The sequence below is a fragment of the Dermacentor silvarum genome, chromosome 10, assembly GCF_013339745.2.
Source record: "Dermacentor silvarum isolate Dsil-2018 chromosome 10, BIME_Dsil_1.4, whole genome shotgun sequence".
In the NCBI taxonomy this organism is placed as follows: Eukaryota; Metazoa; Arthropoda; class Arachnida; order Ixodida; family Ixodidae; genus Dermacentor; species Dermacentor silvarum.
Window position 1 is genome coordinate 23,296,078 of NC_051163.1, and position 27,407 is coordinate 23,323,484.

Sequence of the window (27,407 nt, forward strand, 5' to 3'; positions counted from 1 at the left end):
ATTTTTTGTGTGTAAAACACTTAAAATTTATAGAATTTACATTTACGTGTATTTTGTGTTGGTACAAAACTGCAACTGGGCTCAATCTAAAAGCAGACGACGCAATACGTTGTTTCAGTCGGGGCAACGCCTCCTATAAAGTCTCTATAGGAGGCGTTGGTCGGGGTACATTCGGAGCACTCTTGCGATAGTTTTCGCCGATAATTTCTTGTCCTCAGGAACATTTATTTACGCAATTATTGTGGAATGCTTGCTTGCCCGTCACACAGTCAGTGATTGCAGTCAATGTTACATACGCCGACTCTAGGCCGGGCTTTGTTACCGAATCGCAATTCCAACGCGATCGAGTTTTTCATCCATTATCGTCCATCGATGAATCGATAATTCTATATGTCCAATGCGTGGAGGAAGGAAAAAAAATTGCTCCATGGTCCATGGTATTTAGGCTTAAAGCAATGGACGTATAAACAACGCCTCCTATTCTTTATAGGAGGCGTTGGTATAAATCCGGCCGCTGGAACACGATATCAACGTGTCACCAGTGTCAACTACTTGAAACAACCAACTACAGTGCCTAGAATATATACTGTAAACCAATTGCGCATTTGTCTTCTGCAATAATCGTATGGTGTTGCTCGGTTGCTCGCCCCTCCGTTTTGGTTTGACTAGGCCGACTGGTTTCAATAGAAATTTTATTTTTATTACGAACGAACCATGCAAAATGAAATGACGCTTCCATTGTGTTCGCAACTGTCGATATTTGCTCGAGGAAAAGAACCGATTATTCTTAATGATAATACAGTGCATACACGTATTCATAAGACCAAGCGTAAATAGATTCTATTCATTTCACCGTTCTTGCTGAAATAAAACTTGTAATTATGCTTCGCGCCAATGCGTTCTACTGGCGTCGTCTGCTATCCTTTTTATCTGCAAAACTGACAAATAAAGCAGGCCGTCGTGTCTCGTAAGATTTTCTTTCTTTAAAAAAATTCTGAACATATTGTAATTTATTTGTTAAAATAATTTTGCTTGCGCACAAATAATTCGATAGGTTCCTGTTTGTAAAACTCCTGTGTCGCGCCGCCAGTGGCGCGCCGAGCGCATGTTCGCCGTGCAAAGAGGTGCCAACTGGATTTTTGTAAATAATGCCTGGAGCTACGCTGATCTGAGCCCGCCGGTTTCTCATTGACCTTTTAATGCACTGCTCACCGATGCTCGCTCGTCGCTGGTTGAGTGTACCGCCGTGCGTGCCGGCCAAGCACTGAGTCTACAAGACGCCAGCGGGCGCTATGCGGGAACGCCCAACGTGAGCGACGGACAGTTCCTAGTTGAGCGGTCAAGGTAATTACACCTGTCTTATTAATCTCGTTAGACTAAAATAAAGAAAATAAGAAATCAGAGCGAATGCGCGTCTCGCTAACACAGCCACACGAACCGCGGCATGAACGTTTTGCTTTGGAAAGTCTGTTGGTCGCTCTGAGCGTACCCGTCAGCGTTTGATCAGCAGCAGCGCATTGCTACCGGAGGCCTATATTATTGCAGTAGACTTCTCTTTCGCCTTGCTGACTGACCGGCAGTTCCGGTCTTGCAATCTGTCCGAGGCGCTCCGTACCGATACCTGTCCGCAAAACGTGGCGTAGGTAGGCAGTGCGTCTCGAAAGATCGCCTGACGCTGGGATCAAGCGCGCTGCACCAGTCTGTATGTCGTGACGACTCAGCTGTGTAAACTCTGAAGACAGGTGAGACGGCGGTCCTCTGTGGCAAGGGTCCTTGTAGCTTACAGCCGCAGCGCCTGCAAATAACGGAAGAAAATGCGTGGCTCGCTGTTGACGGACGCGAGTTTTCCCGACGCTCAGCTGAGCAGCAACAGATTGATTCGCAAAAAAAGACTGCCGCGATTCACGAAGTCCGATGCAAAACTGAATGTGAACGGCGGTTTTTCTCTCGGAGTCGCTGTACCCTTCGCTAACGTGTCGAGTAGTAAAGGGGCGTGTTTCTTTGATAACCCCGTCGTTATCAGAGCCTCGATCTTGTTCAGGCGATCGACTGTGCTTTTGAAAGCCAGCAGTGCCAGTCGGTATCGTTTTTGCTTTCGCATTCCTCCTTTCTCATTTAGTTTTTTTATTTGCTGCCAGTCGAAGAAAGTAAAAAAAAAGTACTCGGGCCGCGCTTGAAGCTTGATCGTACTTTTGCGCGGCGTTAAAAGTTTCGCATGGATTCTAATTTTAGCGCGTACACTGAAAAGTGCGTTCTTGTTTAGACCCATGGCGTATCCAACCCGGTTGCAAGGTTTCGGCTTCTGTCGGTGTACGTGAAAAGTTTTCTTCAAAAAGATCGATGAGTGTGTGCACGTCTGTGATACCGTTCGTAAGCAGCAGCAACCAACGATTGTTACCTTCGACACCCGTGGGTGTCACGGCCAGAGTAGATCAAGTTTAGCGTGTCAGGTTAAATTAACCAGCTACGGTTGCCCATTGCTAACCACTGTGATTGGGAGTGGCCTAACACAGTCCTTTACGCATAGCCAGGGAAATATGTGTTTGTTTGGATAGCTGACGGCCATGCATACATTAGCTTAGAGAACTGTAGCATATCTACCTCAGTAAGCCATGCATGCCCTTGCACATAAGTGCATCAGTCTCTGGTGTTAGTAAATTCTAAAGAACCAGTCTCAAGTGCTGTTTCTACTTAAAAAAAAAAAAATTAATCGAGCCAAATACTATCTAGTTACTGAATGCACTAGTGTAGATGTCATCAGTGGCATCAGTCTGTCTTGCTTAAGTTTGCATTCTCTTATTGTAAGGTTTGTTTGCCTTGACCTTTGCATGCTTTACTAGGGGTACTTAAGGATAACAAAGTTATCTACACCGTTGTTTGCGTGTCTACCATCTTCTTGCACAGCGTTGTCTCACACTACAGATCGATGTAGCGAACAATATAGATGTCTCCCAGTTGTAAAAGGGACAATTGTGGTGGCTCTCATGCTGTATTCAAACCCTTTTTTTTTTTGCGGCTTCTAGACAAACTGCTTTTTTTTGCATACCAGTGCAGAGCCTCTGGCAGTGGAAAACGTTATTGTGCCTGTAAAGATCACTCATGCTTACTTCATCTCTAAGATCGCATCATCTGTTTGAACTGTAGGTTGTGAAGGTGGGCTGTTGGTTGTGTTGGCCAAGTTTCATATCAATTACAGTGCTTGCCTTATGCCCTGCTCCGCTTGTGTTTACGGGCCTTTTTTTTTCTGCTGTAATATTAAATTCATTGCCATAATCATCCTAATTTGTGTTGACAGCACGACAAAGGCCTCTCGCAGCAGTATCCAATTACCCCTGTTCTGCATCAGCTGTCTCCACCCGATGCCCGCAGGTTTCCTAATTTCATGACACCAGTGAATTCTCTGCTGTCCTCAACTGCGTTTCCCTTTCCTTTACATCCTCTCCCTTACTTTAATAAACCACCTGTTACTAATAGACCACCTCCACACGATACATGGCCTGCCAAACCCAGTTTCTTCCTCGTAATTTCAAATAGAATATGCATAAATGAATTCTTGGGTTTTACATACCAAAACTGCGATCTGATTATGAAGCATGTCGTAGTGGGGGACTCCGCGTAATTACTTTGACCACGTGGGGTACTTTAACGTGCACCCGATGCACAGTACACGAGTGTTTTTTGCATTTCACCCCCACCGAAATGTGGCCGCTGCGGCCGGGAATCAAACCCGCGCCCTCGTGCTTAGCAGCATAATGCTATAGCTGCTAAGCCGCCACAGCGGGTCAACTAGAATATGAAATACTTTTTAATGACATTATACCTAGTTGTTCAACATGAAATCATATATAGTCAATTAATTCAGAAATGAAAGTTGGGTTACCAGCTGGGACAAGACTATAAGATGTTGTTAGAATGTAGTACCACACCACTGATGCAACAATTGGGGGGCGACAGGCAAATAATAAAAAAAAGGAAATGGATGAGTCGGAAGAACAGTGAGAAGGTCACAAGGCCTTCTGAATTTGCTCTAGGATCAAGCAAACATGACGTGGGTACTAGGGGAAAAAAAAAACAAACAACTGACAGTATGTCAGCGATAGATACAGAACAGTGAAAACAAATTCGCTTGAAGTTTTTACATTTTCTGGATCAAATAGAGAAGCCATTGTTCTTTTTTTGTTTTGCTTAGTTTTACATTTATATTGTTTTCATGCCTAGTACATTAAAGAAAACAGCAGCTTAAAAAGAGGATCACTGATGATTCATTTATATGAATACATTTTTTTGTACTGTATGCCAGAGTTCAGTGTGGCAGAAGCTATCCAGAAAATGTCATGGGGAGCAGTCTGTGTGCCTGCTTTTTTGCTCATAGTTTTTCAAGGGATGTGCTGTTTGGTGCGTTGGAGAGGTGCATGCATTTATGTTGTAACGATAAGATGTTGGGTCTCGTAATAATTTATCCGTGGATGCCTATGCAGATTCGGAAAGCAGCCTGACATTCAAATTTCCAGCGTATGCAAATGACACAGCTTTGTGCGGTTTCTCTGACTACGGTCACAAACTACTAGGGAAGTCCTCAGACTTTGCACTACGTGAACTTTTGCAGTTCACTATACCATGCACTAGATTTCGTTTTAACAGTGTGACAGAATTGTTTATTACAAGATGCACTTCTGAGACTAAAAAATAGACAGTTGCAAATCATGCAGTTTTTTCTTTTTTGACCATTTTTTACATGGTTGTCTCTTGTGAGCCTGAGCGTACAGTGCAGCCAACTGTTAAAGGGAACACATGAGTTTAGAGTATGTGTGAATATCTTCCTCTAACAAGTGTACAATTGCCGAGCTTTGCTGCCGATGACTTGTGGTTAGTGGCGCTGGCACCTTTTTATGCACCTGTTCAGTACTGGCATTGGCATAGCGTAAGCTGGCAGTTGCAGCTAGATTACCCAGCAAAGAAAGTTGCGCGATAGAGTATTCCTTTTAACAGTAGACTGCACTGTACACCCTTAAATTTGCTGGACGAATGTTCTAAGCTGCATTTTCCTGGTGAGAAATGCATGTGCTAGGCTGACATTTTCTTGCAATTAAGGCCTCCGCCGTGCGCTCAAAAAAGACCCGCTACAGTGGACCAGCGGCTATGGCATTTTGTTGTAGAGCACAATGTTGAGGGTTCGATTCCCAGCTGTGGTGGCTTAGGTTTATGTGTCCTGTGTGTTTATGTTAGGTGTGCTTAGGTTTGTGAGCAGTTTGAAGAACCCCCAAGTGCTCATAGTTACCCAAGAGCCCTCTAGTAATGCATCCCTCATAACCCACTGTGTAGTTTCGAAGCATTAAAACCCCACAATTTAATTTTATAATGTTCCCAGAACATGTCATTATGTCATGTATGATGCAGGCAATGTTATTTGTGTAGGAGAGAGGCTGTAGTTGTGTTAGTACATGCAGCTTGCTGTTAGGTTGCAAATCTGGTTGCTGGACCGTACAAAAATCGCAGCATGAAAAAAAAAAAAAATGTTAACTGGATCTACAGTGCTGTTTCACTGCAAATTTTCTGATGCTTCGCACATAGTTTGGCCAATCTTGGGCCTCGAGTGCTGGCTGACATTGACTCTGCAATTACAAGATGCCCCCTGGAGTAATTAATTAAAAGTTAACGAGTGAGGTTGTGTAACTTATAATTTGTGGCGGTTATTGTGCAGACTTTCATGTCCTCCGCTGCTGTTAAACTTGGTCGATAAAATAACTTTTTTCTCCGATTCGTAGCTGAAACATGCAATGTGTATGTTACAAATAGTAAGCAAGCAGCTTGATAGCTGTACAGTGCTTATTCTCTGTGTGTACTTATGCTACACTTACTATGAAAGCATGGGAGCTAACCAGTGCGTTTTAGCTTGTTTTAATGTTTGTGTAGGTTTTATAAATTTATATATAGCTTCCAACCAATTCATTGACCAGAGCTGCGACTGAGAAATAGTGAGTGAACAGCATTACAGCTCCTTACTTGGAAGCTAAATACAGTGCAATCTTGTTGATACGATTCTGCATAATACGTTTTTCGAGGTAATACATGTTTTGTTAATTTCCCGGTCAGTGTCTTATAGGAGCAATGCATTTCGGATAATACGATTTTTGGATGGATAAGTTTTGTTTTCCGGTTCCCGTGAACGTGAACGAGATTCCGCTGTACATTTGACTACGTTTCTATCTGGTTGAGTTAATAGATTACAGAATGAACATCTCCAGCCAGAACTTGCTTATCATACCTGATGTTTCTGAGCCAGCTCAGCTCCTGTCTGTCGTCGACCCTGAAGAAGGAGCTGAGCTGGCTCTGTAATGTCGAGTACAGTAAGCACGTTTTGGTTGAGTGGAAGTTGTAGTTGGGCTAGTCGGTGCATGATTGCTTAAAATGGGATTAGCCTGAAGCAGACAACCATGCATACGCATGCACCTTCGGTATGTTTTTGTATGTGTGGTTGTTTGTTTCGTGCTAATCATATTGTGTAAGTTTTGGTTCGAGACGTCTGTTGCTGAATGACTGGCTATTTCATGCAAATTGTGCGGAGGTGCAGTCAACTGCAAATCTGAGAAAAAGCTGAACATCTATGCAGATTCGGAAAGCAGCCTGACATTCAAATTTCCAGCGTATGCAAATGACACAGCTTTGTGCGGTTTCTCTGACTACGGTCACAAACTACTAGGGAAGTCCTCAGACTTTGCACTACGTGAACTTTTGCAGTTCACTATACCATGCACTAGATTTCGTTTTAACAGTGTGACAGAATTGTTTATTACAAGATGCACTTCTGAGACTAAAAAATAGACAGTTGCAAATCATGCAGTTTTTTCTTTTTTGACCATTTTTTACATGGTTGTCTCTTGTGAGCCTGAGCGTACAGTGCAGCCAACTGTTAAAGGGAACACATGAGTTTAGAGTATGTGTGAATATCTTCCTCTAACAAGTGTACAATTGCCGAGCTTTGCTGCCGATGACTTGTGGTTAGTGGCGCTGGCACCTTTTTATGCACCTGTTCAGTACTGGCATTGGCATAGCGTAAGCTGGCAGTTGCAGCTAGATTACCCAGCAAAGAAAGTTGCGCGATAGAGTATTCCTTTTAACAGTAGACTGCACTGTACACCCTTAAATTGCTGTCCAAGTTAGATGTGTGTTGCCAATGTCTGTTCTTTTTTTTTTTTTTTGTATGCTTTCAGCATTGAACCTCCTTCAGCAAATTGCTTTGGTTTTTCTGATAAGCACTTGAAAATTTTTTTCAAATTTGATGCAGTCGGCCCGGGGGCGACCTTGGTTGAGGTGGACGGGGCAATGGCGACCGGCGAGCGAAGCCTCACCGAGAAGCGCCTCCTGGAAAACCTGCAAAATGATCTGCGGCTGCTCTCCAACGAGGCCAAGAAGAAGCATCCACCTCTCAAGGAGGTAATGGCATGCCCTCTGCTGGCATTTTCTGAGGCATGGGATAGCCATTCCCTTCAGAAATAGCCTAGTCGGCTATTTCTTAAGGAAGTGCTCACATGATATTTATGGCTTGTCATTTTTATTGCTGTAGCAATTATTATACGAATGCTCGAGGTGCATTCGCACCATCTGAGCTGCTGCTGCCGTCATGCTATTGCTGGCACACGCATGGCTCGCGCGCGAATGGCTAGACAGTTTTTAAGAGACGTGGAGTGCGTTTGGCTGCAAAAATGACAAAGCTAAGTGGATGCCCCCTCAACGCAGGGCGGCATTATGTGTTTTGCTTTGGCATAAGCATTGTGCGCACGCACACTTGAAGCACACTGGAGTCCCTGCTGAGCTGCTGTGTGCATGCACTGCTCTGAGCGAAATTGGCTGTAAAACGTCAAGCTAACTCACTGGGAGCTAATGCCGATGATGGTTTCCCGTTGGCCTCTTTGTGCACCATTGAGGCGAGACGCCTGCAATGCCACTGGCAGCCCTCCTTGTTTTGCTAGTGACGTGTCATGCCTGGTGTACCTGCTGGGGCACTGTTCCTTTTACGTCACAGTAGTTTTCTTGCATGCTGCGTTGCGCCAACTTGTCGCACCTGCATATAGCTAGAACATGGTTCGAGGAGTCTGAGAATACTAGACCTTGCTGCTGCTGTCGATAGGTGAAACCGACAAATTTTCTTGTCCTGATTTAATTAATTTATTTATTTATTTAATACATACTGCGGACATGAAGTCCATGTAGGGTGGATAAAATATAATATTATGTCACGAGAAGTAAAACGGTCACAAGAAGTACAACAAAATGCTGCAACAATACAGCAATAATGCTGATACAAAAAGTAAACCATGCTGATACAACTTTATGAAGGCCAGTCATTCCAGTCATTAATGGTGCGTGGATAGGAAGAGTATTTAAATAGGTTGGTTCAGGCAAAAAAGGGGGGTTAGACCATTTTAGTGATGCTGGCGAGTAGGTCTCGTTATTAGTGGACTTACATACATTGCCGGGTCGAGTGCCAATTTGTGATTAAGTAACTGAGAAAGAAAGTCGAGCCGTAATTTTTTTCGAATGCGATTCAAGTATCACGCGATCCCCGTGTTTGTGATTGGGATGTCTTTGCGGTTGATGTGCGCTGTGATGGTTGCTTTCTTGCTTGTCTTTTGTTCTGATACCTGTTTATGTAACCGTGCTATTTTCACTTAATGCAGTCAAACCTCAATGTGGCAAATACTGATATAACGAATTGCCAGATGTAAGGAAGTAAATCTAAAGTTTTTCTCACTGATATCGGCATATAACAAATGTATGCGTATATCAAATATTGAATAAAACGATGATGTAGTGACTTCCCCATTTTATTGTTTAACAAACCCCGGTTCAAACATACTTAATTCATTGCACAAAGAACAAGTATTTTCTTGTCAGATGGGACCTTGTTAATAACCAGGTGTGACAGTGAAACTTAGTTGGATGCGTAGCACTCGTGAGTTTCTGTCCTGCCATCTCAGTCTTGTTCTTATGCTTCAAGTCTGGTAATTTGCTGAGAACTTGAGGACTATTGTGTTAAGAATGTGTCACGTGGAACGAAAAAGCTACAGTTCAGTCTGCAGAGAAGTTGATGCACACAACTAGTATAGTCTTATGTGCAGCACGAGTGTTTGGCATGTCGCATGGCATTAGCATGCCATGTAAGTGCTAATAGTGTTCGCAGTTCGACAGTGGCTGTTTCACATTCTTGACTGGACGGAGTGTTTAGGCAACATTCCCTACAGGCCGCCTGTGCTTGGTCTTCCTCCGAGAATCGTTTTATATGCAGCTTTTATCGATATACCAGTGAGCTCCGCCGATAACCACTATATTATCAGCATGAGAGTTATTGCGCTATTTATACAAATCTTGCAACTTTTAGCACCCGTGAATGCCTGGAAAAGGTTAAGGGAGTCCACACTTCAAGGAAATTTAAGACACTGCGAACAAACTGTTTTGTCTGGAAGCTGGGTTTTTGAAGAAAAAAAAATGGAGTGGGAGTGTGCATAGACTGGAGATTTGTTTAGAGTGGAGAAAGTACACTGTTTCACGAGTTGACATATTTTATTATCTTTTTTTAATGGAGTGACGCATGCAAGAAATGTATTAGCTCTTTTATTTTACCTCATTCTCATCAGCCAGACTTTAGTCACCAGAACTGTACGTTTACTTTTACAGGCAGCAGAGTCTGGAATCATCAAAGTTCGGAATGCTGCAGCCAAGCATCATGACCTCAGACTAGGTATGTGATTTTATATTCTATCCACTGACAATACTAAAAGAGGATGCTACAACTTTAGAAGCTTTGAAATCGAAGTGAACTTCAAAGTGCCATAATTGTCATGACTGTGGCAGTGACTGCCGTGACTACGACACCTGGAATCTGTGACATGGGAGTGAACTTCTAACTGTGGCGGCTATGAAACTGTTACATAGAAATGAAAGTCATGACTCTGTCATGACCAATCATCAGCTGTGTTGGCTTGGTTAATTGTGTGCATCAACGGTGCATGCTGCAGAGATCATCAAATCTGTTTGCTTTTCGAACGGTGCCGTGTACTCAGTCAGTGAACAAAAATGCAGTGCAGAGTCTGCCAGTGCTTTTCAGCGACTGATCTAATTGCAGGATTTTCTTCGACATGTTTTTCACTTTGTGCTACTGTTTAACTCAGTGCTGTTGACAACAGTGCAATGCACTAGACTGGGCTGCACAGATGCTAACTAACGCACAAATAGTAGCTACGACTTGCAGAGCTGGCTTTGGAATGAAACGAATACACGTACTGATTTGTCTCCATTTGTTTATGCTGTGTAAATTAGCTGCCACTTGTTTCATGTTTATTTTACTCAGTGATTCGTGGTGCAGCACAGTTTCATAAACTGAAAGCATTCATTAAAAATTAAAATAACAATAAAAAAAGTGTTGGAGAATTGCACATTATGCCACATTGCTAGCAATAACTATATGAAGCCAACAGACAGATAAACCAGGAAAGCATAGAGGAGCTAACTTTTCTTTAATGGAAACGTAGAATTAATTATAAATGGTTGTTAGTAAGGTTTGAGCACCTCAGTTCCCCTCATTTATCTCGTTCATTACATTAGCAAGGACCTCGAATTGAGCAGCCTTGATGCCATGCGGTAGCATACGAGGGTTTATAGGCCAGCTACTTCCTCCTAAGATAAAACACTATGTGGTGCTTGCTGTTAAGAGAATGTGTTTCACATCCACCACCATGTCCGTGAGTGGTACTGGCCAACTCTCCCAGGGCCAGATCTCTAGTACACATACTTATACACCCAAGAAAGTGCCCGGGGCACGGTTACACACCGTAGCTTAATTGATAGAGCATCCTGCGCATCATGCAAAGGTTGTTGGTTCGGCTCCCACTTGTGGCAGCGTGCCTTTTCTGCCACTCCTTTTTTCCCCTTTCCTTCATTGAGAATATGAAGGTCATCGCAGGTTCAGCACGCTCACACATAATTAATTCTACATTTAATTAAAGAAACAGTCAGTTTTCCTTATGCCATTATGTCTGCATTGTCTGTAGACTTCATGTGGTTATTACTATAAAAAAAGTTAGTTAAGTTTCACTTCGTGAACGCGGGTTACGTGCAATTGTATGGACGCCGCGAACATGCACAGCGAGCACAGCGGCGCTGAAGCACAAACTAAAGGGCATGAACGCGCCAATTCTCTTCGCCACCTCCAGGCTCTTTCCTCCTCTGGCGCTCGGTTCCCTCGCGGTGACAAACATAATCTCGCCGGTTTGACAGTCTCCGCTTGTGCTTAAAAACTAGAGCCTTTCAATTCGCCTGATCGTTCTTGCTCAGTGCTAGCAACGTCTTCTCTTCTTTTGCAATCGATGAAGAGAGACTGAAATTTCTTTGTCTCCATCACTAAGGTTGCCCTGGTCATCTGCTATGAATTGCCATTTCCATTAATGTGAGTTGTTCACCGGACAGGTAGTTGTTAATCTTAATGTTTGAATGAATATGATCTTTTACAGCCCTGCTTTCTGAGAGCCCGGAGATTCTGGAGCCCTTCTTCCTAGGCTGTGATACAAGGAACCCGAAAATTGTTCAGATCTGCCTGTCTGCCATCCAGAAATTGATCACCTTTGAAGCGGTCTCTCTGGTGAGTTGAGTCTTGCCGTTGGTGAGGAATGATACTGAGACGATGCGGCCGAATAATGGCTAGAAAATGTGCTTGCTTCGGCCTGCGTGTGCCTGGTAGTTGGCACTTGGGCAGTAACAGACAGATTCAAGAAAACCGAAGAGAACCTGCAGTTTGTGCATTTAATATGGGAGATGGGGAACCATGCTGTCACATTGTCACGCTTGGGGCCGATTTGCTAATTAGTGAAATGCCATACTTAACGCAATTTTACCGTGCCCTTGAAATGAAAGAGGCAATTCTCTCGATCGTTCACTCATCAGATACTTCTGGTGTGAGAGAGAGAGAGTGTGGTGAATATTTGCTGTCACTTGTAAAAGAAAAAAAATTATTTCATAAGAGCCACGCTGAACTGCTGCATTCTTCGTCATCATTGTGAGAGGCCTCGTGATTATTATCAATAGCCTGACTAACACAAAATTTTCAGCTCATGCATGAAGCCTAACTAACTTACAGTGCAGGCATACACGATGCTGAAGCCACTGCAGCTAGGGTCTGCAGCTTCAGCTGCCATAGCTCCACTTTTCTTTTCCTCATTGTGCTCGCCATTGCCTACATCCTCAATTTCGAGTGCCAGCACATTTTGTGTGCGTGCAGGTGCCCTTTTCTTTTCTCTTGCTTACTTTATTCCTTCTCTCGTCATTTATTGCACCTGGAGTACCATTCCAAGCCTGTTGCTAGGCTAACCTCTGCAGTTATCATTAAGCTCTATCTTTTGAGCCCACTTCTTTTGACACATGCTGGTCGATGTATACAGTTTTCTTGCGATGGGGGGGCATTCTTCGAGTATGCATGTTTTGTACACCATGGGTATGCTCTGTGGTGTGGACGATGTGGGGAGGTTATTAGCAAGATGTTTTGAGGTTAGCAGTCTGTGATGACATGGCACTAGCTTTCTTAGCAGTTTTATTATTTTATTTTATTTGTTAATATATCTCAGAGGTCCTATGTGAGGGGCATCACACGAGGGGGGGGGGGGGGCGAGCGTTGGTGAAAGCTATGTGATGACGGTTGTGAATCTGCAAGAAGGGATTTAAAGGAAGCAAAGCCAGTTGTAGTCTAGTCAGTGAACTTCAAAGACAAAAAAGGCAAGATATGATCTCATCGTCCACCTTGGTACGGTCACCTGTTATGCTTATTCTTTCAATAATAATCTGCCACGGTCTGGCTCGTAGACACCGTGTCGTGGCGTGAAATGTGAACGTTTGCAGACGGCAGCGGTGAACATCATCACCTGCCTCTGGAATCTCATGGAGAGTGGAATCGAGGAATTGAAGCTCTTGCAGACGGTCACCCTCCTTCTCACGGCGAACACTGTTGTCCAGGGTGATGCGCTAGCCAAGGTAAGCTCTTTATTTGTATCAACCTTGGCTCCTGTGTAGCAAAAGCTGCATGGTAGGTTATAGCACTGTTTTAAAGCAAACACTTTCTTTGCAAACCCCTCTTAAACTTTTGCTGACTGTGGCTGCTGCTGAGTGCTGCTGCGCTTCTTGCCGAATAGCTACTACTCAGAAAATTTTGTGTCCAGTGGTGGAAACGAACGAACCTTGGTCTATCAGCATGCCAGCTCAATGCTTTAATAATTAGGCCACAATTGCATGCATACTTCTTTCATATGAACTGCGGAGTAGCTTTCCGAGACGATTGACGCGCGAGTCATGTTGTGTAGCACACCTGCGTGAAAGCACATGTGCGAAAGCAAGTGCGCGACAGAGAACCGCTTCTTGAAAGCATCGTTCGACATGCATGTGCATTGAAACTGCATGATTTTTTCAACACTTTTCTTTTTTTTGTTCGTACACATCTTTTGTTGGTACAATAGATAATGATACGAGGGACTTTCTGAAAGTAAGTTTCGTCATTTTTTTTAATGAGAACATGGTACACCAGGTGAAACAAAAAATCGCCATAAGAATCCACGCCTGCTGCTCGTTCAAGGATGGAAGGAGTGTCAGCGGAGGAGGAATGACGCATGCGCAGAGCGCCGAAGAAGAGAGAGTAGCAGCAGACCAGCATGACCGAGGTTATTCGAGTACAAACCACTGACGTGTCACTCAGTGACTAAATCACTGAGTCAGACGTGTGCTGACAATGTCATTGCCAATGGAAGTGCGTGCTTTTATCCGGTTTGAATGGGCAGGTGGGACTAGTGTGTCCGTCATCCATGAACGCCTGCAGATTGTGTATGGTGAAGAGGTCATGTCTTGTCAAATGGTTGGTCGCTGGTGTTGCATATTCAGTGAGGGATGGCAGAGTGTGGAGGATGAAGGTCGAAGTGAGCATCCCTCCATATACCCGAATAAAAACAACATTACTAGAGTACAAGACAAGCCGCACTCTCGGGACGTCACTTCCGAAACAATGCTTAAGTGGAGCAGGCTGTGTGACAATTCCTTGCAACGCAGGGCACCGAGTTTTACCAGAGTGGTTTCTTCAAGCGGATTGCACTCTATGACAAACGCCTCAATGTCGGTGGCGACTATGTGGAAAAATAATGGCAAGGTGTATAATTCCTGAATTCCATGATGTATTTCTATTTGGCAGTAATGTTTCCGTGTGACAATAAATGACGAAACTTACTTTCGGAACGTCCCTCCAAGAATGATGGCATCTCATGTGCTATTGCATTAGGGACATTTGACTGAAGCTTGAGGACCTGTTCCCCCCATCCCCCTTATTGTGGGACGTTATGCGGATCAATTTGATTGCAAGTATAATTTATAGTGCAGTCTGTATAAAAAGATAGTCAGAAACAGTGATCTTATATGAAATAATGGGACACAGTGCTATTGGAAGAAAGCAACAAGGATGTTATCTGGCTTGGTGTTTACACTGAGATAAGGCTTTGTGCACTGGTGTCTGGAGAAGATATGGGTGTAGCACTGAGCCCCTTCCCACCAATAGACTTCTTTACACAACTAAAAGGCTGGGGCTTCTCACTTTGCCTACAGTTGCCATCATCGTAGAAGTTGTTTTACACTTTAATGGTAAATAAGTTCTGGGGAATCTCGCAGCGCGCAGGCAGATTTATTAAAGGGAAACATTGCAATCCACCCACCTGTAGCAGTTGACAGTGGCAAAAAGTTTTCTTTCTGAGAAACTCGTTTCCTCCACCTGCATAACATCTGCATACTGATTTGCCATATTCAGCGCTTCAAGTTGTTGGTTAATTCGGCCTCACTCTGCGGCCTGCTAGTCTCACATGGTAGAGTGACTGCCCCAGACAAAGCATTGGTGCCCTGTTCGATCCCCTGACAGGGAGAAATTTTGCTACAACTTTGAAGCTGGATGACAATGTGTTCCCTTTTGTTAAACTTTCATGCTGATCCTACTTGCGTTGCGATAAACTACATCTTTATATTCTTGCTCGTTCTTGTCTTTCTTTCTTTTTTTAGGCAATTGTGCTCTGCTTTAGATTGCACTTCACCAAGAATAGCACCACCAACAACACCGCGTCAGCAACCGTCCGTCAATTGGTCTCCGCAGTTTTCGAACGTGTCCAGGCTGAAGATGCAGCATTGGCGGATGGTCAGTAGATATTTTGGTAACATCGAAATTTGGGCTCATTGATTGATCACCCTGAAATTTTGAACAGTGCCAATGCAGGATGTGGGCAGAAGATTGTTATCAAGTTGTAATTCAAATATATTGGGCCTTTTCCCCTTGTGTTCAGTTCCATCATAATGAAACAGCACCGTGCGCATAATTTTCTTCCGTCCTTGTCCTGTATGGCTCTGTTCAAATTTTAAAAATATTTCGGTTTAATGTTTACCAAGTTAAGGCTGTAAAGGGCATTGCATATTCTGTGAAACTTTGAATGTATACTAAAGGGGAGTGTCTTCTGGCCTTGGTAATTTATGCAGATGTAAGATATGCAAATGACTGTTTGGCTTTGAGCTAACCGTATAATGCTCTATTACCACTTGTTGACTGGTTGGCTGGTAAGAACATTTATTACCACTTGTTGATGAGTTTAATACTTTTCACATTGTACAGTTGTCATTGTTTATCTGATTTTTAGGTGTCTAAGCATTGTTAAGAAGTCTACCTTTAACCCATTGGCTGCCAAATTTTATGTGCTCTGCGTGCCCTTCCGTACCGCCTGTTCTTGCCCCTTACGCACACTGTGTGCACTTCCGATGTTGCATTTATGATATAGCGGCTCTATGGTAACGAACGCTGAAAAAAATGAGAAAAGATAAGTTTGATGCACTATATGTAGCAGCACTTTTTCTGTAGCTGCCAGTCACCGATTCATTTTGTGCGGGAAAGCTTGAAACACTATAAGGCATCCGGAGAGCAGCACTGCACTTTTCTCCATCTGACCTGCTTTCAATTTTTTTTCCTTAATGAACTACGCACATTGCACTGATTTGATGCATCTTGTTTGCCAAGATTCGACAGAATCTGACACGTGAAATGCACCCATTTCGGGGCTTCAAGTGGCATAGGTGTCTAAACGCACATGTAGGCCTTCTACAAATATCAATTGAAAAATGTTTTAAAATATTTGAACCACCCCTCAAGTGGACAATTGTTACCAGCTGTTGACATTTCTAAACGTGTCCAGCGTATGTCGGCTGTTGCAGCGTCTACGAATTCTTTTTTTTAAACCAGTGCCTTCTTAGCGGCAAGAATTGTTGGCATTGGAATATGGTCCCCAATCTTGCACTCGGTGGTTCGCCGGCTTTTGCCGCCGATGGGTTAGTAAGAAGCATGCTCCTGACTTTCTTTGTGATCAGCTGCACATTGTCCCGAAAGCTTTGTTGACTTATCACTCGTCGTGCTAGCTCAATAAATTTGGTGCACGGCTGAGCAAGAGGTCAAGGGTTTGAATCCCGGCCGCAGTGCTTGCTATCTTGATGGGGGCAAAATGCAAGAATGCTTCTGTACTCAAATTTAGATGCATGTTTATTAGAACTCCGGTTGACTAAACCTGGAGCCCTACACTACTGTGCCACCCAAAGCCTCATTGTCGTTTTGGGTTGTAAAAATCAATCAATAAATCAATCATTCAATCGACTTTGATTTCCTCTGCTATCGTTTTTTTTCATAAATTGAGCTCGAATGATATTTCGTTCTATTTGGCCTGTAAATGTGCGTTCAAGACACTAATTTGCAATGCTGTACATATTTGGTTCGTTTCCTTCAACACTTTGAAAACGTCCGAAGTTTATCACCCGACACGAGTTTTCTTCTGCTGTTTCTCGCAGTTGTGAAGACAGAGGAAGTCAACTTGGAGGAACTGAAGACTGGCAGCCGCTGCCCGCCCTAAGTCTCTGCAACCGTGCGCTGCAGATGCCTTTCTTCTGTTCCAGGTAAAATGGAGTTTTGTCTTTTATTGTGGTAGCAATTACATGGACACTCGAGCCATGCTCACCTTGTTGGTGTCCTGTCTCTTCATGTTGTCCCAGGCACCTGCAGCTCGTTTCGGGCGGCAAAAGAGAATGCAGAACTGGCGTTCCACATATGCCACATGCATATATATATAGTGTTTTATTGTCCATAGGTCGTGCGACAGTCTATAGACTGCCGCACTGCTTGCTAATCACTATGTCCATGTTTTGAAACATGGGGCTCGCGGGGCAAGCTCTACACGAGCTCAATGTTCTAAGCTATGGCCTGGCTCTCTCTGGGCTTTGCCTAGTTGGTTAGGCTCCATGGTGAAAACAGCACAGAATATTTAACCCTTTCAGGCGCCACTTTATTGTGTTGATTGAAAACTTACTTTCACCACATTTCTTGCATCTTCAGAAGTCATAGAAAGTGTACAGCTGCAGAAAAGATTAAAATTTTCAATTCTTTAGTCAGTTTTGTCAAGAGTACAGACTGTGGACTCCATGCGAAAACTCACTACAGGAATATCAAATATGAGGACATCAACTATTTCGTGTATTAAAAAGCTTGAAAAGCACTTCCTTATCCAGCCACTTGAAAATTGTGCCAGGTGCATGGCCTTGTAAAAAACAACGAAAGAAGTGAGCCTGCTACATGCAACGTACTGACACCTAGCAAAAACACCCAACTCTCTACCTTCCCACTCATTTTACTAAAACATCTTGCACATGTTATCCAAAATTGCAGCACAATTCCATTCATAAGTGTTATATATGCAACACACTTTAAATATCATTACTTTCATGAGTGCTTTTGCTGTTGATGCACTATCTTCGTGTACACAATTGTGTACATAGCGTTTAAAAGGGTTGAATGAGAGTGAGCAGACAATGTAAGTGCTTGTGTCATCTGCTCTGTGTCATCCTTGTCCGGTGGGAACATGTCTGACACAGTAAGGGTTCTGCTAGGCTAGTGTGCATTGCGTGGTACGAGAAAAAGTTAGCTGTATAGCGTATTTACTTGTGTAAAACCCACACTTCCTTTTTTTTTTTTTAATCCTTGCAGGGTGTGGCTCATACATAAGGTAGGCATATGACTACTAGCTGAAACTGAGACGACATTGCAAATGATTCACAAAATAATGGAAACAGTGATTATGCCACTTACACTCACATTTATTCAAGACTCAGCACCACTCATCAGGTTGTGCGTTATTCGAGATAGCTCCAGCTCTCAGAGTGATTACTGGAGCTTAGTATCTCATTGGCACTGTGCCTTCTGGTGCCATCCATGCTGTTTGATATTCCAGCAACTTTAATATTAACTGATACTGTTCAAAATTTCATTTATGGTACAATTTCTCTTTTCTTTAAAATTTTAACCTACAAAGTGGGGGTGCGGGTCCTACGTGAGTAAATATGGCAAGAATTGACTTCAGCTTCAACTGCTCATGTCCTCTTCTCCAAGTTTTGTGTCCTCTGGAGACTCCTCCTACATTATATTGCACATTACCTTCAGTCACCCTTTTCTGTGTTAACTCGGTAATGATTATGTAAAATGTTCATCCCGAATATGAAGTGAAGTGCCCGCGGAAGTGTACGGCAGTGGTTTAGTCATATTCGTGCCATCAGCGTTTTAGGAAGTTTACATACATTTGGTCTAAACCGCTGTGTCATTATAGGCACAAAAAGCATCCGCAAAGTCCGTTTTGAATACCACGAGATGGCATGAAAATCAGGATGCAGCATCAACATGGCTAATCACTACAGCAACTAACCGGGGTGATTGAAATGATTTTTTTTTTTCCACGTTTGTATTGTACCAGTTGGCAATAAAAACCAACTTGAAAAGGGAAAAGCTGCCTTTGGGGTCTCGGGAGGATATGCTGTCATTCAGTAAAAAGAGTGCTTATCCTTCGCTACTTCCGTCACCAGGACCTGGTGCAGATGGTGAACGCCGACCAGCCTCTGTGGCTGGTGGGCCTGACCGAAATGACCCGTACGCTGGGCCTGGAGCTGGTCGAGTCCATCCTGGCGTCGTTTCCGGAGGCGTTCCTGCGGCACCCGGAGTTCCGCTTCCTGCTCAAGGAGCGAGTCTGTCCCCTGGTCATCAAGCTGTTCTCGCCAAACGCCCGGCAAGCACCCGACCGGCCTTTCTTTCCCATCTCAATGCGGCTTGTGCGCGTCGTCTCCGTCCTCATTCACCGCTTCTACGCAACCCTGGTGAGCTGTCCTCCATATTGATTAGTAGTACAGTTTCTGTTAAGCTTGGCTTACAATTTGTAGTCCTCATTAAAAAAATTTTTTTTCTTTGTATTTGTTGCATGTAACATAAATGATAGAACTACCCAACACTGATTCAATCCATAGTTTGAGTAGCTAGTGTAGGGTGCACTGGAAAAAATACATGCAAAATGTGACAGCGAAGCGCTTGCAAGAAAAGGCAGTGAAAAAACAAGCTCTGCTATATCAAAATATTAACGATGAACTGCTAAAGCGTAGACACTGAACTAAGAAGCAAATAAGCAAAAACACAAGCAACACTGATTCCATTCATAGTTTGATTGGCTAGTGTAGGGTGCACTGGAAAAAATACATCCAAAACGCGACAGCAAAGCTCTTGCAAGAATAGGCAGTGAAAAAAACAAAAAAAAAAACAAAAAAAAAACAAGCTCTGTTATATAATAATAGTGACTACAGACTGCTACAGACCACACTAATGGTAATTTGTGCTTGATGAAGGTAGGAAAGAAAGCTGCATCAGTGTACCTTGACTAACCCAACCCTCTGAAAAACTGAGCAGTGCAAGTTAGAAATGACTTGCACATGTAGCAGAAATAAATTCAGCAGCACACTACAACATAGTGAATAGTGTACTGAAATATCTCCATTATGCAAAGCTAAAGATGATGGAGCATATCAGAGGTCAAGTAGACAATGTATTGATACTTTATTGCAAAGGCGTGCAATAGTCACCTTTACACAAAGAAGGCTAGATGAACAAGAGACAGATGAAGGTTGAGAAAACAGCTAATTAAGCATATCATACAACGATACATGTTTTAAAGAAAGCCATAATTCAGATTCAGTTAGGCTGAAGGTAATTAAGAGTGTTGGAGGTGGTATAAGACAACACTTGGAAGCAGTAATTGGTATGTAGATGCAAAACAAACCAGTTATTGCAATGCCTTGTTGAGTGAGACTACGTATTCACTTTTCTCCAGTAAGCGCAAAAAGTGGAGGGCAACTGCTGTACTGGTAAAGCACTTCTCCGACGACACGGACCTGTTAAACCTGCTTTTACTACCAGTACCAAGAACTGCGCAATTGGTTTTCGCACTCATTATTTGTGCTCATTGGCTCGTTCAGACACTACACTGACCAGCAAATATGTTCCAAGGAATTTGCTCTTACAGTATCGAAGAATAAGGCAGGGGAGACAGGATGAGCTAGACAAGCATAAAATAAAACATGTTTTTCAGATGACCTATAGTTCCTGACTTCTTCCGCTCAGGTGACCGAGTGCGAGATCTTTCTCTCGCTGGTCGTCAAGTTCTTGGACCACGAGAAGCCAAACTGGCAACGCACGCTGGCACTGGAGGTGTTGCACAAGCTCTCCTCGCAGCCTGAACTGCTCAAGTAAGGACTCTGCTGGCTTCTTTTTTTTAATTTTTTTTTATTTAGGTGCATGCAGTTGAAAGCTGGTTTCTACTGTGATAGGCAGCTAAATGCTAGTAAACAGGGTTTGTCTGTAAGTAACGCATCTAACGTGACATCATCATGCAAATTTCACCAGCTTTGAGTTTTTCGTCATGGGTGATTGGGAAGGGATGCAGAGATGAGATTCGGAATGAAAAGAGTCAAGGATCTTGAGATATGGCACTGTTCAGCCATTCCTGGCCCTTAGGCCAATAAACTCCATATATCATCATATCATCATATGAATAACAATTTTTAAAGGATGGGAGGCAATTCTTGGTATTGTAATTAAATGCAAAAGGTGGAGTAATTGAAGGCTGGGTGAGGACAAAGCTCGTACGAGAGCTTTTAGAGAATTCACGCAGTACCAAATCAGAGTGTTCTACAAACACCAAAGGGAAGACTAAGTCTGCACAGAAACAGTGATCAGCAAAGCGGAGTGAGTGAAAGCCACTGCTTCAGGTGAACTGCTTGTCGCATTAAATAACTTGGCTACTAAGAGACTGGGTCTGTTGCGTTCCTTTTTCTTGTCTTAGCGTGCCTCACAACAAGGAAGTCAAACTTCTTGACCTCAGAAAACAGTAGCATGAGCATTGAGAAAGTGCCAAGGCATCCTTGTATGACAGATGCCTGCGATTTCCATAGATGTTCGCATGCAGTTAGTCAAGTAGTCAAGATACAGTAAAAGCTCGATGATACGAATCTCACGGGGTCACGAAAAATATTCGTATTAGCCGAAATTCGTATCATCGAAACACAATTAAAACTACTGTCGAATCTCGATAATTCGAACTCGAAGGGGCCCGAAAATTTGTTCGAATTAAAAGGACGTATTTTTGAAGTATTCGTGCACCATAGCACAATGCACGAACGGTGCGAGTCGTGAAATATGGCGGCATGCAAGCGCATAGCAAGCGCGGGCCACGAAACTGCCCACGCCGGCTAACGGTAGCTTCCCGATAACTGACAGAAAACGAAGCTTCAAGGAGCGAGCGGGCGGCGCCGGCACACAGGTGCTCGCGGAGACTGTCGAAGGTGAGGGAGGAGGGCGGCAGAGAAGCGGATTTGGCCGCGTCAACTCCGCCGCTTCGGTGGCTCCCCTCGCCCTCCCTCTCAACTCCCTCGTAGCTCTCTCACCTTCGACTCCGTGCGCACATCTCGGTGCGTGCCCGCCGCTGTGCTGGCGCCAGCTTATTTTAGCCGCCCCCTGAAGTTTCGTTTTCTGCCGTTATCGGGAAGCGAGCGTTTGCGGGCGTGGCAGTTTCGTTGGCCCAACTGTGCCTGCGCCGCTGCTTCCCTCTGCGCTGCTGCCGCAGCGTGCAAGTTCAACATGTGACTAGAAAATAGAGGAGAAGGGTTCACTGCAATTTTATCTGCGTGGCTGAGACGTCGGCACTAGTGTGTGCTAGAATACCGTTGTCTAGAACACTCTAGTCGGCACGTACACGCTTGTTCCGGCGCGATGCAGAAACCGCGACCTTGCAATTTGAGAGAGGGGGAAATTTCTGCCGCGGGTTCTTTTTTTTTTCCCCCGTTCTTTCGCGCGCGGCATTGAGGGGTCTCTCCTGAGCTTTTGCTCTATGGCGGTGTCGGAGCAATGCCGGTCGGAGGCGCCGCCGCGTTATTTGGCGCGCTGCTAAGAGCATTGTCGGTACGCGGTATGTTCGAAATAAGCGTGTTCGAATTAACGAGATTCGACTGTAGCTAAATTAAAGAGTCAGAGGTGAACTCACTCAGGCACATGTACGTAAAAAGCATTTATTTCTTGAAGCGCCACCGCTTCAAACTCTTCGCGCCCAGTCGCGCAGTCCGCGCTGTCCGGCGGCCGCGCCTCCGCACCAAAAGAGAAGGAGAGAAAGCGCGTGACTGCACGCTGTTCTCTTTCGCGGCCGTCGGTGGGGCGGCGTTTATTTGTATCAACCGACGCAGGCTGAAAATCGATTCGTAACAACCGTTCTCTAGCACGTTGCAAAGTAATGGGGCTCGGCCGGAACCACAGAAAAATTCGTATCATCCGGAAATTCGTATTAGCCGTGATCGTATCATCGAGCTTTTACTGTATTAAGTAAAAGTTAAGAACACACGCATAGATGCATGGGATTCCATAGTATAATTCTGCTTTGAACCTGAACCTGAGCTTCCAAGTATCTGATCAGTGTGAGAGAACTGGGCCAAGACGTGCTGTAGTATGAGGGGACTTCTTCACGAACCTAGATGCCAACTTTGGTGCAGCAGTGGCAGCAGAATGAGATTGGAGAGGTTGATTGACTTCTTCTTAATGCTTGACCACTCATGACTAGTAAGAAGGAACTAAGCAAAGTCGACGACTAGGTTATGCACGCCCACTTAACAAGTATTTGCACTTACCATTTTCATTTTGCTTTTGGCTGTGGTTTCTGTGCTCAGGATCAATCCACATTACAATGGTACTTAATAGTAATCTACCCAAGCAGAATCTTGGTTGGATCATTTTGGTCATTCATAATTCAGGAATGCAACAAAGCAGAACATATGCAGACAAAGAACACATTCAGCCCGTCCCATCAGTTCTATTCTTTGTCCACATTTGTTCTGCACTGTTGAATTTCTGAATAGTAATCTAACTACACATTTGCTTTTTCGAACCTCCATAAGTGCACTCTTACATTATATTTGTGGTTGTGTTATGTATGTTTGATTACAGTATTAGAGTGATTGGCTTATGCGAGCCTGTTCAAGGACTGTCAAAATTAAGAGCTCAGCTTGTATCTTGGTTTATATCGTTATGAGCAATGCTGTGCAAAAGAAGCATGGTCGCAGTATTGCATTCATGGAATGCAACCAGTGGAACAACAGAAGATGTTAAGTATTGTGTAATAAAAACAGTGGAAACAGAAATTGGCAACCAACAATAAACGCATGCATGTAGTGCTTTTGAATACATTAAATATTTCTGGCACTTCTAAAGCTTATAACTTGAGCATCATGATGCACGAGTGCACGAGGATGACAAAAGAATGTTGCTTGTTCTCTCTAGTGTTCAAGTCATGGGTAACCTTCTAGCCTATATCTTTACATTTCTGAATCAAGTTCATGTCACCCAAGCGCTGTGCCCTATACTTGGAAACAACCTAAGAGTGCAGCAGCAAATGCACTACTGTCCAACTCGGAGGATTTGTGTATGTCTGCCAGCGAATTACATTTCTGTGATGTCCCGGTGTATACAAACTTCTTTCAATGTTGGCGTCTCTCAGCAACTATATTTCAAAGGGTAGAGGCACATAAGGCAAGACCAGCACTATTTTCTGGGTGGAGCTTGTACTGAATTTTTTAGTTTGCCGATGGGTATAGCATCCTATCTTGTTTTGTCGCGTCTGCGCAGGAGCTTCGTTGAGAGCTATGACATGAAGGACCACAGCACGAAGATCTTCCAGGACATGGTCAATGCCTTGGGTGCATACGTGCAGGCGCTCTTTGTGAACGCGCCTTGCCACCACCATTACCACCATGGTGGAGGGGGCGGTGGCTCCGGTGTTAGCGCACCACCGCCTGCGGTACCACTTACCTCTGGCATGCCGGGCGGCGGCAATGCGTCCTCTCTCTCACAACCGCCACAGGCGGCCTTTCTGTACCGCGGTGTCTGGATGCCCCTGCTGCCACACGTGGCCACACCAGGCATCTGCAAGTCCACATAGTGAGTTCGCATCAAAGTTTGTTTCTGTATCTTGTTTATTTGTGCCTGTTGCTATTAGAAAACTGCTATAGTAAAATAAGGCGTTTAGCATCACTTGGCACTGGACAAGGTGTCAATATTCAAAGAACAAGGTGCCTGCCATGTTAGGTAACCAAGAAAGCTGTGCTGGTTGGTTACAACTATTGCGGAACGTGATCTACCAGTGCAAAATTTAGACAGGGTGGAGCAAGATATACACAAGACAAATGCCAGTGTCCTGAGTGTTTGCATTGGCATTTGTATTGTGTGCATCTTTCTTTGTCCCATTTATATTTGGCATTGGTAAATCATGTTCTATAATGTCTTGGGAACATGCACAAGGAGAGAGAGATGACATGCCTTCCAGAACTGGTAACACTGTAATGTATGGGATAAATAAGAGCGTAGTGGAGTTTGTTTCGGCCAGGTTATATGCATTTTATGTCTCCATTATTTTCTCCTGTAGTTGTGACTTGGCTGTTGACAGCTGAGCAGGTAAATGCTCTCCAGAGATGCCACATTATAGCACAAACAAAGGCTTAGCATGAAGTTCATGAATGGGAATGTGGGAACTGGTGACTAATACAGTATACATGGCAGTACACACTGCAGTGGTAGTCTTTGTCTGACCCGAGATGATCTGTATTTTTTGTAAGTTGTACTTTTGGTTTGCACTGGTTCGTGAAGCCGCTTGTCTGAAGCCTTTTGTGTGTGATGTCTAATCACGCAAAAAGAAAAAGTGGGGAAAATGCAGAGGTGTGCACCTAAATTTCAGAGGCAACAGCCATCATTTGCCAAATGCATGCATTTAGGTGCCACAATAATGCATTCCAGAAGACACTGGTTTCACCAAGTTGTGTAATATCCATGCGTTGCTAGTGCAAGTTCGTCAACATGCAGCTGAAGTGGAGATTGATGATCCAAAGTACATATGTCAACAACACCTTTTGCAAGAGAGGCTTGAACTTGCTCTCATAAGTCCTTTGAGTTACCCGTCACGTTGGCGTAGTGACTTTGGTGTTGCGCTGCTAAGCCCTAGGGTCCAAGATCAAATCCCAGCCTCAGCGGCTGCATTTCGCTAGGGCCGAAATGCAAGAACGGCTTAGAACGCCCATGTACCGTGCATTGGGTGCATGTTACAAAACCCCAGATAGACAAAATTAATCCGGAGTCCCCCACTATGGCATGCCTCATAATCATATTGGGGTTTTGGCACCTAAATCCCCAGAATTTAAGTCCTTTGAGTTGCAGTTTGATGTGAAATGCCTTAGTTTTTTTCCAATATATGTGTATAGGGAGTTAAAAAGTATTGGGCCAATTTTCCAGACTATAATCTGTATTTTCCAGATGAATGTCCATGGACTGTTCAGGTTTAAACATTGAACTTCTATGCTGCGCAGTTAATCTGGAGGTGTGGGATGTTCAGTATTTTTGTTTGCAGATGCACTAGTTGTGTCGTACTTTTGTTGCAAGCAGGAGTCCTGGCACTGATTGCTGTCTGAGTCGGATGATTATCGCTCATGCGAGTTCTCTCTATAAAGATAAAGCATGTGACTGATGATGCTGATGACGTCAATGGTTGTCACAGTATGGTACTCCTGGATGTTTCATCAGTTTGGTCCTTTGTTCACGGCTGTTGTGCAGTGCAAGAGTCAGACAGTCGGACAAAAAAGATTTTATTTTTAAATTGTAATTGACTCCTGCAGCCGATAATTCTCACTCACCGTTATTTTTTCAGGGTATATATGTTTCGTCACACTCGTCAGCACTCACTCACGTTATAGCTCGTGCCCACTGATACTCACCAACACTCGCTTGTGTTCAGAGTTACTTCCATTCACACTTACTGGCACTCACTCACATACATACTCGCATACACTTACATTGCAGAGAGTCACTTGCGCTCAGGCTCGCATCTACTCAAAATTACCGTCACTGGCTTTCGTTCGTACTGACGTTAACCGGCACTCACTCCTTTTAACACTCGCGTCTACTCACACCTGTCATCACTCACTAAGCTCTAATTATTCACGCCTGTAGAATGAATTTCGAGTGAGCATGAATCAGTGTTTTCTCGTGAGCGAGTACGCCGACCTATGCTGCAGGCAATACGCCAGGTGCGGGCTATAATCTGGAAGCTACGTTACGTCAAATATCTCTTTCCGGCACACAGACAACAAGAGACGTTATAGCTTCACATTATTTCGACTGCCTGGGGTTTTTCAATGGGCACATCCGTCTAAGTACACGGGGGTTTTTCGCATTCTGCCTCGCCGGAATGCAGCCGTGTGGCTGGGGATTGAACCTGTGACCTTGTGCTCAGCACTAATTGTCATAGTTGCCAAGTTGCTTGCATGGAATGCCATAGCCACAGAGCCACCGCAGCGGGTCTGCTTGCCTCTGAGACAGAGCACGTCTCGCAACCCTTTTGTGTCATTCCACAGCATGGATATGCTGGATCGTGTGGAGCCACCCGTGGTGGCCGAGGGCTACGGGGTGTCCCTGGGCTACGTCTGCCTCCTAGACGTGGTGCACAGCATTGCCACCGTGGTGGACCAGTCCAAGTATGCCACAAATGACACAGCCGCCAACCTACGCCTCCACCGCCAGCTGGTGTCGTCGTCCTGGTGTGGGCTGCTGGCAGCTCTCTCGCTTCTTCTCGATGCCAGGTGATTGTTTGCGTCGACGTCAGTCAGCCAGTTATTCAAAGTTTATTGGCACAGTAATCCTAGAAACAACATTAGGCACAAAATGCTTGTCGACCAATCATCGAGTGGATGAAACATATATATAAATTATGGGACATTTGACTCGCCATTTTAGAGCACTTTGAAAGCACTATAAAGGTTGCGTAAGATATTAATGAAGCAAAACTACTAACCTTGCAGGTTTGCTTTTAGAAACTGCACATTTGGCTGGATGGCCAGGTTTTAAGAGCATTACTTGTGTCATATAAGGTAAATAAGCCTTTTGCTCATAAATGGACTTCGCACAAACATTGTTTTTG

General features: G+C 44.1%; 1 protein-coding gene across 1 annotated transcript in view; it reads left to right on the forward strand.

The window, feature by feature from the left end:
• The first annotated feature begins 1,101 nt into the window (after window positions 1-1,101).
• The window catches only part of LOC119430951 (protein MON2 homolog), a 48,676-nt gene continuing 22,370 nt past the window's right edge, over window positions 1,102-27,407 (forward strand). Inside the window, 12 exon segments of the mRNA XM_049656794.1 lie at window positions 1,102-1,344; window positions 7,286-7,434; window positions 9,676-9,739; window positions 11,508-11,635; window positions 12,886-13,017; window positions 15,070-15,202; window positions 16,888-16,943; window positions 16,945-16,992; window positions 18,946-19,233; window positions 20,525-20,649; window positions 24,071-24,382; window positions 26,845-27,069. Of these exon segments, the coding sequence (XP_049512751.1) occupies window positions 7,324-7,434; window positions 9,676-9,739; window positions 11,508-11,635; window positions 12,886-13,017; window positions 15,070-15,202; window positions 16,888-16,943; window positions 16,945-16,992; window positions 18,946-19,233; window positions 20,525-20,649; window positions 24,071-24,382; window positions 26,845-27,069 (1,622 nt within the window). The 5' untranslated portion in view covers window positions 1,102-1,344; window positions 7,286-7,323.